Source organism: Lissotriton helveticus, chromosome 9 (assembly GCF_964261635.1).
Source record: "Lissotriton helveticus chromosome 9, aLisHel1.1, whole genome shotgun sequence".
Lineage (NCBI taxonomy): Eukaryota > Metazoa > Chordata > Amphibia > Caudata > Salamandridae > Lissotriton > Lissotriton helveticus.
Genome location: NC_136070.1, coordinates 241,654,886 through 241,670,045, shown reverse-complemented (window position 1 = coordinate 241,670,045; position 15,160 = coordinate 241,654,886). Strand labels below are relative to the sequence as shown.

General features: G+C 50.2%; 1 protein-coding gene across 1 annotated transcript in view; it reads right to left on the bottom strand.

Moving 5' to 3' along the window:
• KNL1 (kinetochore scaffold 1) overlaps positions 1 to 15,160 on the bottom strand; it is a 579,877-nt gene that overhangs the window by 11,174 nt on the left and 553,543 nt on the right. Inside the window, exon 25 of the mRNA XM_078659817.1 lies at positions 3,729 to 3,851. Coding sequence (XP_078515943.1) covers positions 3,729 to 3,851 — 123 coding nt within the window. The remainder of the gene's footprint in view (positions 1 to 3,728; positions 3,852 to 15,160) is intronic.

Here is a 15,160-nt window from a genome sequence, read left to right as displayed (position 1 = left end):
GGCGGCAAAGCACCTCTCTCCTCGCCGAAGCGGGCATCAGGCCCCTGGTTCCCAGTCCACTGCGGTGGGGGGCCCCCGCGAGCCAAATTGGGAACACTCGGCCCGCGTTCAGCGGGGGGCGCAACCAGGCCCTCGCCTTGTTCTCGTGGCCGTCAAAGATATAGGGGCCCCACTGTGAAGTGGGGTTCAAACACCCAGGACGATCCGCAGTATGGCAGCGGACCACGAGCCAGCACCGCCCAGCGTGGGCCGCCGCCCACCACCCGGCCGCAGCGCCCGCGGCCTCCAGCCGCCTCCTTCGGTCCCAGGCACGATCTCCTCTCCGATTGCCTCGTAGGTCACAGAGCCGTGTACAACAGGGTCCCCGCAATCACAGTCCAAGCAGGGGGCGCCAGCCCTCGCAGCTCGCGTAGACCGCCACCGTCTCCGGCAAACCTCCGACCGGCTCGCCACCACTCGAGGCTGGTGATCGTCTTGGCCCGGAGCGCCCGGCAGATCCAGGATTCTCCGCTGTGGCGCTGGGGTAGATGACAGTCTCAACCACTCACCGGGTCATGGGCCAGACTGCAGTGGTCTCTGCACCCGCCGCGCCGAGAGATATGGTGCCAGCGAGGCAGACAGAGAGAAGAAGGGCTGGCCTCGACTTCCCGATCTGGAATGGCGCTTTGTTGTGCCGCGCTCGTGAAAGCAGGCGGATCTGCCTCTCCGCTTGTCGTCGCCGTCCCCGTTGAGAGTCAAGGTGCAGGCTCAAATTGGACCGGCAGACGCCCCCAGGTCGTGCGTGAACGGTCCCACGCTGATCGGGCCCCCACGGAGCCGTGCTGTGCCATTTTGGGAGGACGACAGGCAGGAGTCTGAAAGTAAGCGTCCTACCACGCAGCCATCCTGACCACGCCCCCCTATGATACTCATTTAAAAAAACAAAAAGTATGTGTTTTTCTATAACCAGGTCTTTGCTTTATGAATGTCCATCAGTGATGCCTGAACATCGCCAGAAAATCTGATTAACCTCAGCCAGACGTGTTGGCAGACACTGTCAATGCAATCTGTGGCGTCCAAGCCTGATTTCTATGCATCCTGCCCATCAAGAAACTTCTGAGTGTAGAAGGCCCTTAAAAGAACTTTTATACCACCAGCAAGATCTCGCTGGCCATGTCCCATATGTAATGTTTATAGCAGGCTAACAGACAGGCGTTTACGGATCGCAGTGCCAACCTGGCAGGGGTAAACATTTGCTTGCCAAAAGTGTCAATCCTTTTGGATTCTTTATATGGGAGATTGGTGGAAAGGAAATAGGATTCACCTTCCTGGTCGAAATTTGTACTAGAAGACTTTCAGGGTAGGGTTCTTGGTGAGAAATCTGGATCACCGGGCACAGGCCTGTGCCGCCTGTTGACTAATGGGCAGACAAGGACATTGTTTCAACCTCAGCAAACGACCTAAAAAAAAAAAGTAAAAATATGCAATAAGAAGAAAGAGCCAAAGGGGACAGGGAAAGGATCTTCCTTTAAGAAGTAGTTTGATGTAAATTAAGCAGATTCAGATAAAATTGTCTGGTACGAAAAAGGGAACTGGTAAGGGCTCATGCCTATGCATAGGAGGTGATGAGAAAAAAAACAGCATTGAAAATGCAATAGGTCTCGCCTTTGATTACCATTTGCTTTGCTATACAATACCATTAGCAAAGCAAATGACTTTAACTTAATGAAAGGCGAGACCTATTGCATTTTTAATGCTTGTTTAGGACTTGTGCCCTGGATACAACCAGTGGCATGGAAAGCCATGACCTGGCATTTCAAAAAGATGAACATAAAAGGGGCTAATATGCGCCTGCCTGTTTCTAAACCTATCAAAGATATAAACATACATACCTCAGATCGCACACCTTGATCAAGGGGCCTACAAGCATTAGCACACAGGTGTCTTAGTTCGAAAGCTGGTAGCTCCACTGCTGTACCACTACACCAGTTTATGGGGTTCGTGGCGGGTTTGGACCTTCCCCTCCCTGCTAAACTTTGTTTAGTCCAGTGGAATGGGTGATGTGTGGCGGTTGCTTTCAGTATGAAGGCACGCTGGGATTTGTATTTTCTTTTTTCCCTCCTGCACTTGAAGGCATTTAAAATAATGTTGTGACAAGGGTTAGTGGAAAATAAGTCAAGCAGAGCTTAGAGTTCAGTGTGCGCGGTCAAATCGATAACACACGTGTGAGTTTTGCCTTTGTCCTCACACTCAAAAGATCTAGCCTGAAGGGGTCGCTCCGCCCCAGCAAAAACATTCCAGGGGGGAGGGGTATCATTAAATGAATGACATAGCAAGTGGCGGAGGCATAGACAAGCATTGCCAAAACCAAACAATTCTCTAAAATGACGAGGCCTCTGACTTTGACTCAAAATGAAATAGGTCAATGGTCTTCTTGAGCGCAGAAGATTCCGGTGTGAACATTCCTCGAGGTTTAGAATGCAGTTTTCCTAAGCACAACCCATAAGGCTGACGTTCACAGAGCTCGAATGAATGACGCACGGTTTACATTTACAGCCAGAGTGAACAAGGAGATTCCTCTTCAGCTAGTCAGATAATCCCGAGTAACACTGTATTACGACAAACGTCGTATTCACAAACTGCAGCAGGAAAACAGCCAGAATGTGGAGAAGGCACAGAGCGTACAGAAAGCCAAGTTGTAGATCTTGCCTAGAGCTCTATGGCCATTAGGACCGTATTACACCGTATAACGGCGCAGGCACAGGAGTTTTGTTGTTACAAGTACTTTAGCACCAGGGTACTGTCGCCCCTTTTGGCTCAGTTTATATTATTATCATCATTGTGTTATTCTTTTTTATTGTTATTATGGTTAATAATGCCATCATCCTCCTCAGAGGCAAGTCCCAGAAAGGAGAGACTGCAGCAAGGCTCAGGGTTTACTGCTAGCGGAAATCTCCACTTCACTTCTCAGCTCTGCACCTCTTGAGAAGAGGTAGGTGTTCGTCACCACGCTGTGAAACAACAGAAGATCAAACAACCCGCAGAGGCCGCGCCTCCCCCTCTCTCCTCGCCCCTCCGAGTGAAAGTTACGCGTGAGGGCTTCGCATCCCACCTCAAATCTGCAAAGAGGGCTTTTCATTTCACTGAAAGTGGATATGCTTACAGTAAAACAAGCTTTCAATTTACAGCGCATTTAACTAGAATAAGCGGCCGTGAAAGTAACGGCGTAGTAGTACCAGGTAAAAAAGATCGCGAAAGCGATCGCTTTGTGTCAGCGGCATTTTAGTTGCGAACAACAAAATGGCATAGGACTGTCCACAGTCCCACGGACACGCACATGCAATGGACAAATGGCGAGAGCAGCCATCTTTGTCCATTGCAGACGCATGCATGAGAGCCCTTGCAGAATTGATCCAAAAGGTGCTCTCCATGGCAAGAGCAGCACATGCGCTGCTTTCGACAGGCGAGACCTAAACACACGATAGTATTTGGTTCTGGGCCAGAAAGCTCTAAATGAAAATGTGTAAATGCAATCCGTTGTCCCACCACTAGATGTCAGTGTACCTACAACATTGAGAATTGGTAAGAACAGAACAGTACCACTGTTTTCCTTTTTCTATTTAACATTATAATTACACTTGCTAATAATCACTCTGCACTACTGCAACTGTGTCACTTAACAGGAGCTGGAATCTCTGGTGCAAGTGCTAGGTAGTCTTTGATCTCAGCTCTTAGTGTGGTATACTCACCCTATCCTTCCTATGAGCTTCAGTACTGTGAAAGGCATAGGGGCCGAAGGATAACTGTCTGATAGGCAGAACACGACTTCAAATTTTGCAAAGGCTACAGAACTGGAAAAGAGAGTCTTCACCCTATGTGAAAAATAACAACAAAACATTGCATTCAGTGTGTGTCAGGGGTTGTCACACGACACCATTAGACAGGGTTGTTGCATTACATATAAAACCGTCCATAAACAGCATTACAAGACGCAATCTACAATTTCATTTTCATGAGATAAACATATGTAATAGTTTTGACATAATATACATGCATAATGGGTTGGGAACTATGGATTTCCTTGCACTAGTATTAATAAAAGTACCAGCTGATGGGAAAAAGAACTGACAATGTTAATTATTAGGGTGTTTTGCTTCTTCAAGTGCTATCCAGATGCACAACCGAAAACAAGTGGCCAAAAATAGACTACATCCGTACACAAGTTCGTGCAAATCACACAGAGCTTCAAAGGTTCACAATACTATGTTTGATACAGATTACACAATATTTGAATGATTAAAGTCTGATGCACATCATTTCAGCTGCAATTGCCAGGTAAAGAGTTATTCTATTCTGCGGCATCGAGGAACAAGTTACTTACCTTCTGGAACACTTTTTCTGATGGATACCCTAACCTCATATTTCTCACCTTTAGAATATCCCTCAGTGCCCGGCTGGATTTTCAGAATTCTAAAGTCTGTAGTGTCCTGCCAGGACACAGTCTAGTTGTTGCAGTGTAACCCTACACTACACACCCACCCACCACAGACGTCACTGGGTCAGGTGACGCTGTTAATAAAAGAGCCTGAGCGCACGTGCTCGAGGCCAGATCTGCTATCCCCTAACTGGCGTCCGTGTGCCTCATTCCTCCACTATGTGGGCCTAAGGCCCAACACTACATTGGCGACGAGGCCGGTAGTGAAGCCACGCGTGCCACTGCCAAGACATCCTGAGAAAAGGGGGAGAGAGAGCTGCCCGCCTGCAGGGCACCCCCCCCCCGTAGCAGGGCGCAGCAGCGCCGAGAAGCCGGTGGGCACGTCGGAGCCCCGCAGCCTGCAGCGACCGTGAGGCCCACCGCACCTGCCTTCAAGGACGAGCCGACCGGAGCCCACCCGCGTCGGCCGCCACCATCCAGCGCCACCAGGAAACAGCGGACCGCCCAGAGCCCACCTGCGACGGCCGCGAGCCTGAAGACCCCACCGGAGAGGTGCACCGGCCGGACGGAGCCCACCCGCCACGACCGCAGCCCAGGACCTGGCCCGTCGGCCGAAGGTGAGCCGGGAGCGGGAGGTGACCCCCCCCGGAAGACTGTGCACCAAAGCGGAGCCCACCCGCATGGCCCGCGTGCAACGCGGCCGAAAATAAACTCAAAACACGGCAAGACTCGCGGAGCCCACCCGCGGCCTGCCTGCAGCGCCCCCCTCCCCGCCGCGTGTGTGAAGTGCGGCAGAGGGGTGAAAGACTGTGCCGAGGTGCCTAGACGGGCACAATGCTGCCGTAAATAAACTGACACTGAAGCAGAGCCAGCGGAGCCCACCCGCGGCCTGCCTGGGATGCCTCCTGCCCCCCGCCGCGAGGGTGAATGAGCACAACTCGTGCAGGACTCGCGGAGCCCACCCGCGGCCTGCCTGTGGCATCCCCACGGAAGAAAGACTGCAGCGCCAGCGGAGCCCACCCGCAGCCTGCCTGTGGTGCCTCCTGTCCGCCGTTGCGAGGATGAATGAACATTAATCAAGCAGGACTCGCGGAGCCCACCCGCGGCCTGCCTGCAGCGCCCCCTCCCCCGCCGCGTGTGTGAAGCTGCGGCGGCGGGGAGCGCGTGGAGAGCTGCCGAGTTTAAGAAAATACAAAAGCGGAGCCCACCCGCAGCTGCTGCACACAAACTGTCCCCCGCAGCCCATGAACTGGAGCTGCGGCAGCGGGGAGAGGACACAGCTTGCAGCCGTTCAAAAGCGGCAAGCACTCACTGGAGTCGGCTTTTCCTCCGCCCAGCGCAGCGTGTGAGCTGAGGCGCTGCGGCGGCAGGGCGGGGGTGAGCACGGAGACTACTACAGTGCAGGGAGGCACGTAGTCCAACGCCAGCTACAGTTGAACCCCCCAGCCATTTTTCCCCCCCCCACCGAGCAGCGAGTGAATGAAAGGCTGCTGCGGGCGGGGGCAACGAGGAGAGCCACGAGAGACTGCCTGCGGCCATCAGAGCACCCCCCCCCCCCCTTCCTCAGCCCGCGACCTGAAGGGGCTTGCAGAGAGGGAAGGGGACAAGGGAAAGACTGCATGCGGCCAGCGCTGCCCAAAGAGTGTGGTGCCAAGCCCCCTTTTCCCACCCAGCCCTGCCAAGTGTAGAGCCTACCTGCCATCCAGCCTGCAGCTCCATCGGGTCGTCCGCTGTCCTCCAGCATGCCAGTGGAGCCGGAGTGGCTACAGCACCAACTGCACCCACGGAGCCCAACACTGGCAGCTCAGCTCCACTTGTGAACACCGAGGAAAGCTCCACAAAAGCCCACAAGGAGGTGAACTGCTATCCAATCTATCCAGCACTGCCATCTAGTGGCCGGCTGTAAGAAGAGCACAGGAGGGAGCAGCAAACAAGCCTCGGGCCAACCACCTACAGACTGCAACCTAGAACAAGCCCGCAGCAACCCAGTGCCCGCAGAGTGCAGTTCCATAAGCCGAAGGACTCCCAGCGAGACCGAAACAAGCATTGGTCAAAGCAAGTGCCATGTCAACAGGTGGCGCAAAACCACATCCACGTCTGTCAGTGGTGCTGCCGCCACCCCGAGATCGGAAGGGACTCCACACAACAGCACAGCACTGCGCAGCAACACGCAAGGAGTGAAGGAACTCCACGCACCAGATAGCACCGACACAATGTGAGACTGGACTAACCGTGTGCAGGAACACTGCCATGCCCAAAGGACGCCACGCCAGTACGCAACCTCCTGAAGACAAAAGGGAGACCGCGCAGAGACAAGCCAGCAACGCAGTAACACGCCACGAGGCGCAGGAACGCGCCAGAAACACAAAACTGGCACAGACCAAAGGACTCCTGGGGGCCCAGTGCAATCAGTGAATCTGCAAGCCACCTACTTACTGGGTCGGACCCCCACACTACAGGGTCACACGTCCCAGTGTCGGCATTTTCAATCAGCAGAGCCCTGCAGATCCTGGAAGACTGCCGAGGAGCCCCCCCCCTGCTATTGGGTGGCCATCCAGCACCATCACACACCACACCAAAGGAACAAGCATTGCACGAACCCACGACGGGTCAGTAGCAGCAAGGGGCAAGGAACTGAGTAACGCCCCAAGGAACCAAGCAGCAAGTAAATGCGCGACGCAACACAACGCAACCACAACTGGAATCTACAACCACACAGCAAGTAAGTGCGCAACCACGCAGAAGACACCCACACACACCAGCAAAGGGTCTGCAGATGCCACTTCCAGCGCGACGTGGAAAGAGGCACGAACGCCTCACCAAGCACTCAAGCACTAACAGAACGTCTGGAGGAAACGACTGCCAAGCACTGGAAGAACGTCCAGGGAAAACGAGCGCCGAGATCAAACGACGGAGAGAGCAGCGACGCCTTGTGGCCACAGGTGTTCACCGCAGCATCAACCACTCCCGCCAACGGTCCAAAGCAGCAAGTCCCTGACACCAGCCAAAGCAGCAAGTACCCAACGACTCGCAACAAGCGTCCAAGAATTCCACACCCGCACGCCAGGACTGCGCAGCACTGCGCCGGAACGTGCCAGGAATCAAGGGCGCCACAGTGACGCTACACAGCGACACGCCAATGCCACGGGACAGCACACAAAGGTCCCCAACAGAGACAGCCATGTCTTGCAGCAACCGGAGTGCCATCGTCAGCACGCATGGCAGCATGCACCGGAGTTGCACCAGGAGCGGTGACGCAACCCTCCTCCGCGCAGACAAAGCGCGCCAACGCCAAAACACCGTGACGGTGAATAGCGACCACAAAGAAAATGGCACAGCATGACAACTCATGCCCAAGATGAAAATTGACCAACATGGAAAGAGAGGGCGCGACGCCATGAAGAAAAGGAAGATACGACGACAGGTCTAGTCACCAAGCCAAGTGAAGACAGTGTCCTACCACATGGACAAGACCACGGGGACCACATGTAGAGGGCCCGCTACATGGAGAATCCTGGTTAGCATGAGAAAGCACGAGAGAAGACCGGACCGCGTCGAGGAAGTGAACGAAGAGGAAGAATGGAGAGTCACATCACTCCACAGAGGAGGAGAGAGAACCACAGCACACAGGAACATCGGTGCTGTCCAAGGAGCATCGCAACAGTCAGCACACAAGAACATCGGTGCTGGCCAAGGAACATCGCAACATCCGTGTGGATCCCAGTAATCCCTACAACCTGCATTCGAGGAGACCAACCACTGAAGAACTGCATGGGTGCCCCGTGAACCTGAAGCTTACCGAAGCAGAGCATACCCGAGCACTAGACAATCCACCCTTGTGGACTACACAAGACTCGACTGTGGCCATGTCCGAAGTTCGGCAGCGACCCGTACAGCCCACGCGATCAAGTGGCGGTCCAGGGGACAAGGGCCTCGGCCGCATATCCTGTGAGAGAGGAATCCGGATGGGAGAGGTGCAGCAGCGGCAGCTCCACGACAGGCAACAGGAAGCATGAAGGCCCCAGGTAATCACCTGGCACCGAGAAACGGTCGGTTGAAGACACTGAACCCATGTCCCAACGGCAAGACCATCCTGGCGGATGACATCAACACCCCCGAGGACATCATGAGAGACTTGGCGGTGAGTCCGTTGGCAGTTCGGCAGCGACGCCTTTGCGCGGCTCATGCGAAGCCCGCACGGCCCACCCGGTCCCGTCGTGTCCTGCAAGAGGGTCCTCCCAGCGTCTCTAGTGAGAGAAGAGTCCAAGCAGGAGAGGCCAGTCTTCAAGGCTCCCGTGAGAGAGGAGTCCAGCAAGAAAGGCAAGTCGGAAGCTACCTGGCCGGACGGAGATGTGAAGGCATCAAGATCAGCAAATCCAAAGAAAGACCTCTCGTGCCATGATCGTCTCCTACAACCAACAAGCGTGGTCATCCACTGGACTAGGAACACCTGCGAGACCCCTCAAGGGTCACACCCTTTCTGCTCCCAAAGTGAGAACACTGTACATAAGCGTCAACACAGCAAGACAAGGATGATCTGAAGTACACCGCCGAGGTGAAGCTCATCTGACTGACTTTGTAGTCCTGGAACTCTCAACATTCTCCCAGCTGATCGCCTGAAGAAGATCTGTTGGGGCTATCAACTGTTATTGTTCTGTTTTCTTACAGGTTGGACATTCGCTTTTCCTTTCATTAAAGTTGGGGAGGAATGTAGTGTCCTGCCAGGACACAGTCTAGTTGTTGCAGTGTAACCCTACACTACACACCCACCCACCACAGACGTCACTGGGTCAGGTGACGCTGTTAATAAAAGAGCCTGAGCGCACGTGCTCGAGGCCAGATCTGCTATCCCCTAACTGGCGTCCGTGTGCCTCATTCCTCCACTATGTGGGCCTAAGGCCCAACACTACAAAGTCCACACCATCGCCCGTACCTGGCGCCAAGTTGCAGTGCTACTGTAATGGTGTTTCTTTTCATATAATTTGTAGTGTGTCTTATGTTTATGATGTTATGTATAAGGGCATGTACGTTGTTCAATTCCAGTGCGGCATGCGCTGGAATAAACATGTATTCATTTGAAGTTGTTGCTCGTGCATTGTATTCTCCTCAACGAAGTATGAATGCAAGTAACGTCCAAATGCACTCTGTACTTCGCTGAGGAGAGACGCACTCCCATGGTTTCCGCTGTATGCTTCAAGAAAGCTAATCCATGCAACTTTACATCTGGGGACGAGCTATAACAACGAATTTCTACTAGTTTTCTGCATATTAAAAGATAAGAATATTCGTGGAAGCTCTACCTTGAAATCTTCGGATGAACAAAATTTCTTACATTTTCGATAAGGATCCCTCTGTCTTCGATTCATGAAAAAGGTACAATCCCAATTTAATAATTTCATCAGAATAGGCACCCGCTGCTCTCCTCCCGTGTTACGTTTCGAGTTCCTCAAGTCTCCTCTTCTCGTGATGTCATCACGCATTTGACGCCCAGCGGCCATCTTGGTTTAGTGGGAAGCCACATTTAACAAAGTCAAGACGTACACTTTTGATCTAGTTAAAACATTGAGACTCCTGCCCTTTCTTTTTCTGCCCCAGGTCAAAAATGTTCCGTAGATGCCAGTCAATATGGTTTGGGAGTAGTACTATGTCAATGGATTTGTGGGAATGAGCACACCATAGGCTTTGCTTCTAGGTCATTAACACTTGCTAAATCCAATTATAGTACCATCGAAAGAGAGGCCCTTGCTTGTTCCTGGGATGTTGAGAAATTTAAAACATTCATTTGGGGTACCCTCTGTGACTTGTTTTCTGATCATAAACGGTTACTTCATTTACTAAACAGAAATGGTACAGGCAAAGCCTCTGCTAGGTTAGTCCGCATATTATCACATTTACATGAATACAACTTTGCGATGAAGTGTGTTCCTGGTAGGTGAAATGTCAGAGCTGATTGTCATGATTACGTTTAAAAGACAGTTGCTCAGAATCAAAATTTGATGATATTGAATGTGTTGTTGCTTCTATTGATGACATGTTTTATTCTACAACTTTTGTCAGCCACAATGACTGGCTCAAGGCATCTGAGGAGGACAAAGTTCTTCAAGCCGCCAAAAACATGGTAGACTCTGGCTGGCCTAAAGAATGTTAATTGCCTGCTCCTTCCAGATCCTTTGCCCAGGTGTCAGAACTTTCTATTATAGAAGACATTCTCATACATGGAGATCAGTCCGTCCCCCCTGTTTTTCTACGTTTTAACCGCATGCGTGCGGAATTCCGCCCGTACGCTGGGATTTACTCATTCCCATGTTTCATGACGAGCTGGGCTCGTCATGAGCGTGCGAGGAGGCTACCTCATGACGAGCCCAGCTCGTCATGAGCGTCGAAGGGGTTAAAACATTTCAGGCTGCACATGAAGGTCATTTAGGTACAGGAGGTACTTGGAAGAAGTTCAAAGAACATTTTTGGAGGCCTGCCTTGGTTAAAGATATCACAATGGATCGGTAATTGCCAAACCTGTATAGTTTCTGATAAATATTGTAAACAGTAAAGACACCTTTACATTGTGTTCCTGTTCCAGAAGAAGCTTGGACAAAACTAGCTCTTAGTTTTGCTGGTCCATTTGATTTGCTTTCTACTGACAAGAGATATATGATTGTTATAACAGACTATTTTTCTAAATGGGTCGAATTTGAGTTCTTTAATACGCTCAATAGTTTGTCTGTAATGGAGTTCTTGTCCAGAGTCTTTATTTCTGAAGGTTGTCCAAAAGAAATAGTTAGACAATGCCACACATATTACATCGGTTTCAATGCAGGATTTCCTCAGGTGTCATGATACAAAACATTTAAGAGTTGCTTTGTATTTCCCTTCTTCCAACGGTCTTGTTGAAAGACTGAATAGGTTCATAAAGGAAGGAATACATTCTGCTTTGGCTTGTAACTTTCCTTAGAAAAAAAATGTAGTCTCACGTCACTACTCTTCATTCTACCACAGAGGTTTCTCCCTTTAGGCTTCTTAGGAAAAGAGATCCCAATGGAAATGTGTGTCCAGGTTGGATAAAGGTGTTAAGAAAGGAAAATGATTAATGTTTAGCTTGTAAGGATAAAGTAGGAAGAAGAATGTTCTTATTCAACAAAACAAACAGAACAAGCACTGGCGTTGCCAATAGGTCTCGCAGTAGGAAAGTTGTAGCTATTACAATTGCAAATAACAATGCCTTTTATTTTTGTTTTCATTTTAAAAACATAAAGGGCTTTGTCATTTACAAAACCAATAGCTCCAACTTTCCTACTGCGAGACCTATTGGCAACGCCAGTGCTTGTTTATATAGTGCGAAGTTCACTGTAAGGACTTGGCACGCTTTATATACTATAATGGTAGCACATGTATTCTGTTACATTTCCACATAGTTGGAAGGCTCTCCTTTAGACAACAAAGTTCAGTACAGTAGGGCTGCACTGCACTACGATTTCCCACCCGCAATTGGCTGTCTGAGAAGAGGTAAAGGCCATCTACCACACATTTTGCAAAGCATGCGGGAAGAAAGAAAAAAGGAAACCCGAAAAAAGATGAAACTTTGTGAAAGAGAAACAGAAAGGAGAAAATTACAGAGAAGAGAAATGAGAGAAACAAGGAGAGTGGCAAATGGCTGGAGGGAAGCCGGATGGGGGCGGGAGAGCCTGGTGGGGGGGTGGGAATGTGAGCGAGGAGCTCACGGAATACAAGCGAAAAGAAGAGCAAACAAAGCTGTTTTGAGAGTGACGGGGGGAGGAGTCCTTTGCGGCAGAGGCAAGGAGTGTGGCAAATGGCCGGAGGGAAGCTGGATGGGGGCGGGAGAGCCTGGTGGGGGGGGGGATGTGAGCGAGAAGCTCACGGTGAGACTGTAGGGGGTGTCGATGGGGGGAGGAGTCCTTTGCGGCAGAGGCAAGGAGTGTGGCAAATGGCCGGAGGGAACGCTGTGGAACTGCGAGGCATCGTGACTAAAGAGACGTCCGTGAACCATTAACGAACCCTCTCAATGGCCGTGGCAAGATAAACCATGTGCGGGGTTAAGATAAACAGAAAAGACGTATATTAAAAAAGTCAAGTGCTAGGCGCTTACCAGTGTGCACAATTGATACGGCATATGTACGCGGTACTACCGGCAATTCTGAGTCCATGCCGTTGAAAACAAGTCAGCGTGTGACGTAGTGAAGGTGGGTGTGGTTAAGTACGGAAGTGACGGTGCGTGTAGTTGGTGGTTAAAGGGGCAAGTCACGATATGCAATTTCAAATGGAGAATGTGAATAATAAAGTTACGAGCATCAAAAGTGAAAAAACTTCAACATGCTCAATGGGTGTAACATTTTAACAAATGGACACTTAGTACTAATTCGAATACGAGAAATTACAGCGAGCAAAATGTAAAAAAAAACAAATCTTGAAATGCAAGTGTATCATACCTAGAACGTCGAATGTGAGCGAGGAGCTCACGGTGAGACTGTAGGGGTTGTCGACGAGGGGAGGAGTCCTTTGCGGCAGAGGCAAGGAGTGTGGCAAATGGCCGGAGGGAAGCCGGATTAGGAGGGAGGGAGGCTGATGCGCGTGCTTGTTTTGTCACGTGATTCACGTGAACTTAAAAGAAAACCGCAGCGCAAGAAGCCCTTGGTTTCACGAGGATTTTCAGGACATGAATTCTCGCTCCGCTCAATGCGCTTGCGGGCATTGATAGGTCGCGAGACCTAAAAAGCTAGTTGACTCAAAGTACAGCAATGTTTTACCTGATTTTCAAGAAGGTGATTGGGTCATGGTTAAAAATCCTAACCGAGTAAAAAAGGGTGTATCAAAATTCTCCCCCCTTCCTGTATAAATCCTTAAGACAACAAAATAATCACTCATTTTGGATAAAAAGGGGTGGTGGAATAAAAGAGTGGTTGTCAAACTGAATCCTGTTTAGGCATTCAAAATTCTTGCTTCTCAGAATACTGCTGTTGAAGACAATTCACATTTTTCCCAGTTCTTGTTGGGAACCTGGTCCGATGATGTATCTAACAGTTGTGTAAATATTCGGTCCACTCCTCATACTCCACTTAGAACCTCACTCTCTGATGCATCTCAATCTCAACAAAGTGTTTCTTCTCAGCGAGGTGAATTAAATGGAGATACTTGCTCTGATGCTTCCAGGACATATCGCAATTGTTCTTTACCTTCTAGGTTCAAAGATTTTTACATGTATTACGTTTTTTGGAGATTCTCCTTCTGGTATATATGCATTTAAGTTTTCTTTAAAAGGAAAGGGATGAAAAATGGTGTTTCTTTTCATATAATTTGTAGTATGTCTTTTATGTTTATGATCTTATGTATAAGGGCATGTACGTAGTTCAATCCCAGAGCTGAATGTGCTGGAAAAAATATATATTCTTTTGAAGTTGTTGCTCATGCATTGTATTCTCCTCAACGCAATACGAATGCCAGTAACGTCCACTGGCACTCTGTACTTCCCGGAGGAGAGAGACACCCCCATGGCTTCAACTATATGCTGCAATAAAGCTATTAAAACATATTAAGGAAGTCTCTTTCATTTCCTGAGTGAATCCATGCAACTTTACAGCTACAAAGCGCTTTGTGAGGTTCTGCAGCACTGGGATCAGTGCTGAACAAGGACTACAGGTCTCAGCACTCCTGGGAGCTTGAAGGCAGCCCGCGCCATTGCCTGCACGTGCCGATAATTTGCTGCAATACAAAGTGTTTTGTGAGGTCCTACCTTGCCGAACAAGGATTACAAGTCCCAGCACTCCTCGAAACGGGGATGTGGCCCGCACCATCGCCTGCACCTACAGCTAATTTGCAGCGCTCAACGTGCTCTGTGAGGTCCCGCCAGGAGGGGCACGCCAAGGGCAGGCCCGTCATTACCTGGAAGAGGCTGGCCTGGGCCACCACTCGTGGTTTTTTGATCGCCCATCAGACTATGGTGAACCTTCATCTGGGGACCTGGCTCTATATACGTTTGGTAGGGCCTGCACAGCGTAATCGTGGTTAAACACAAACTTCCAGGTGGTAGAGACATTGTTACCAAAACTCCAGGAGGCACTGCCCTTGATTCATTGTTGGTGCGAGCAGTGGGGAGTCATAGCCAAAGATATTGATCTTACGGAACAGCGTTTGTTGCTTGTTTTGGGAGAGTGCCCTCCGGGATGTCTGGGGCTCCAACAGAGCCCTGGAAATAAGGTTTCCTCTGTATCATGTAGTCCCCAGCCTGATATGATCATCTTGCAACCACAATCACCAATATCTATATCCAGCATTCCTATTAACCCTGACCCTCTGGACATTAGCGATAATGGCCCTTCAGCCAAGAGGAAAAGATAACCTAAGCAAGCAGGCACTCCTAGAGCTTCTGAAGCACCCAGAGCTAAGTGTGCCCACCCCACTTCCGTTTAACACCGATACATTCTCTGTTACCAGCGGTGCAAAAGACGCATCTAACTTCGACCGGGACCACATTTTCAACAAATTCTAATTTATGTTTGCCGCAAGCTTGTCTCTGCTCGTAGACAGATTACATAATTAGGAAGTCGATGTCACCCAGTTATCACAGTCCCATGCCAACTTGAGTCCAGCTCAGGACTCTTCACGTAATATTACATTGTCTCAGGCTTTGAGCTCTGACCCCATCATGGCACAAGTCCCACTGCAGGGAGCTACGTTACCCATTGCCCTCCCTCCAAATGTTAAAGCAGGGGTCTTTGGAACAAGGCGTTGGAAGGG